The sequence below is a fragment of the Penaeus monodon genome, chromosome 33, assembly GCF_015228065.2.
Source record: "Penaeus monodon isolate SGIC_2016 chromosome 33, NSTDA_Pmon_1, whole genome shotgun sequence".
Lineage (NCBI taxonomy): Eukaryota > Metazoa > Arthropoda > Malacostraca > Decapoda > Penaeidae > Penaeus > Penaeus monodon.
The window spans coordinates 11,783,425-11,783,926 of NC_051418.1; the positions used below are offsets into that span (position 1 = coordinate 11,783,425).

The 502-nt window shown below is 37.8% G+C and overlaps 1 protein-coding gene across 1 annotated transcript in view; it reads left to right on the forward strand.

Moving 5' to 3' along the window:
- Positions 1-14: 14 nt before the first annotated feature.
- Positions 15-502, forward strand: part of LOC119594038 — a gene marked incomplete in the record, with an annotated part of 9,025 nt that continues 8,537 nt past the window's right edge. The window contains 1 exon segment of the mRNA XM_037943066.1: positions 15-291. Within this exon segment, the coding sequence (XP_037798994.1) occupies positions 286-291 (6 nt within the window).

Genomic DNA, 502 nt, shown 5'->3' on the forward strand with positions numbered 1-502 from the left:
GGATCTATGTTCTTTCTCCTTTCTTCCTTTTTATTTTTAAGTCAAGATTAAACTTTCTGAGTGAAGTGAAGAAATATCTAATCTTAATTGAACGTTAATCTCAATGCTGGTGAAGGAGAAGACCCCGAATCAGTCCAATTTGTGGGCCTTGGTAACCCAGCATGGAGAAGAGAAGAATTAGAGAGTGATAACGAAGAAAACCAAATCCGAAAACAACCGAGAAGCAGACACGTCGGACGGAAAACACAGGAGGAACACCAGCCAACGAGATATAACGTAAAATGCATGGAGGTTGAAGATCTGTAGTACTTAAGTCACTCAAAAGGTGGATCTGCAACCGCAAGTTTCAGCAGTCCACAAATTAACTAAAGCTGAGAGTAAATCTGAATTCCAAAACTGTGTAATTGAAGATTCTGTAAGATATTTTTCTAAAATAAGACCACTAAAAGACATGAAAAGATTAGGAGACTAGGAAATAACATGTAAGCAGCCAACCTCTAAT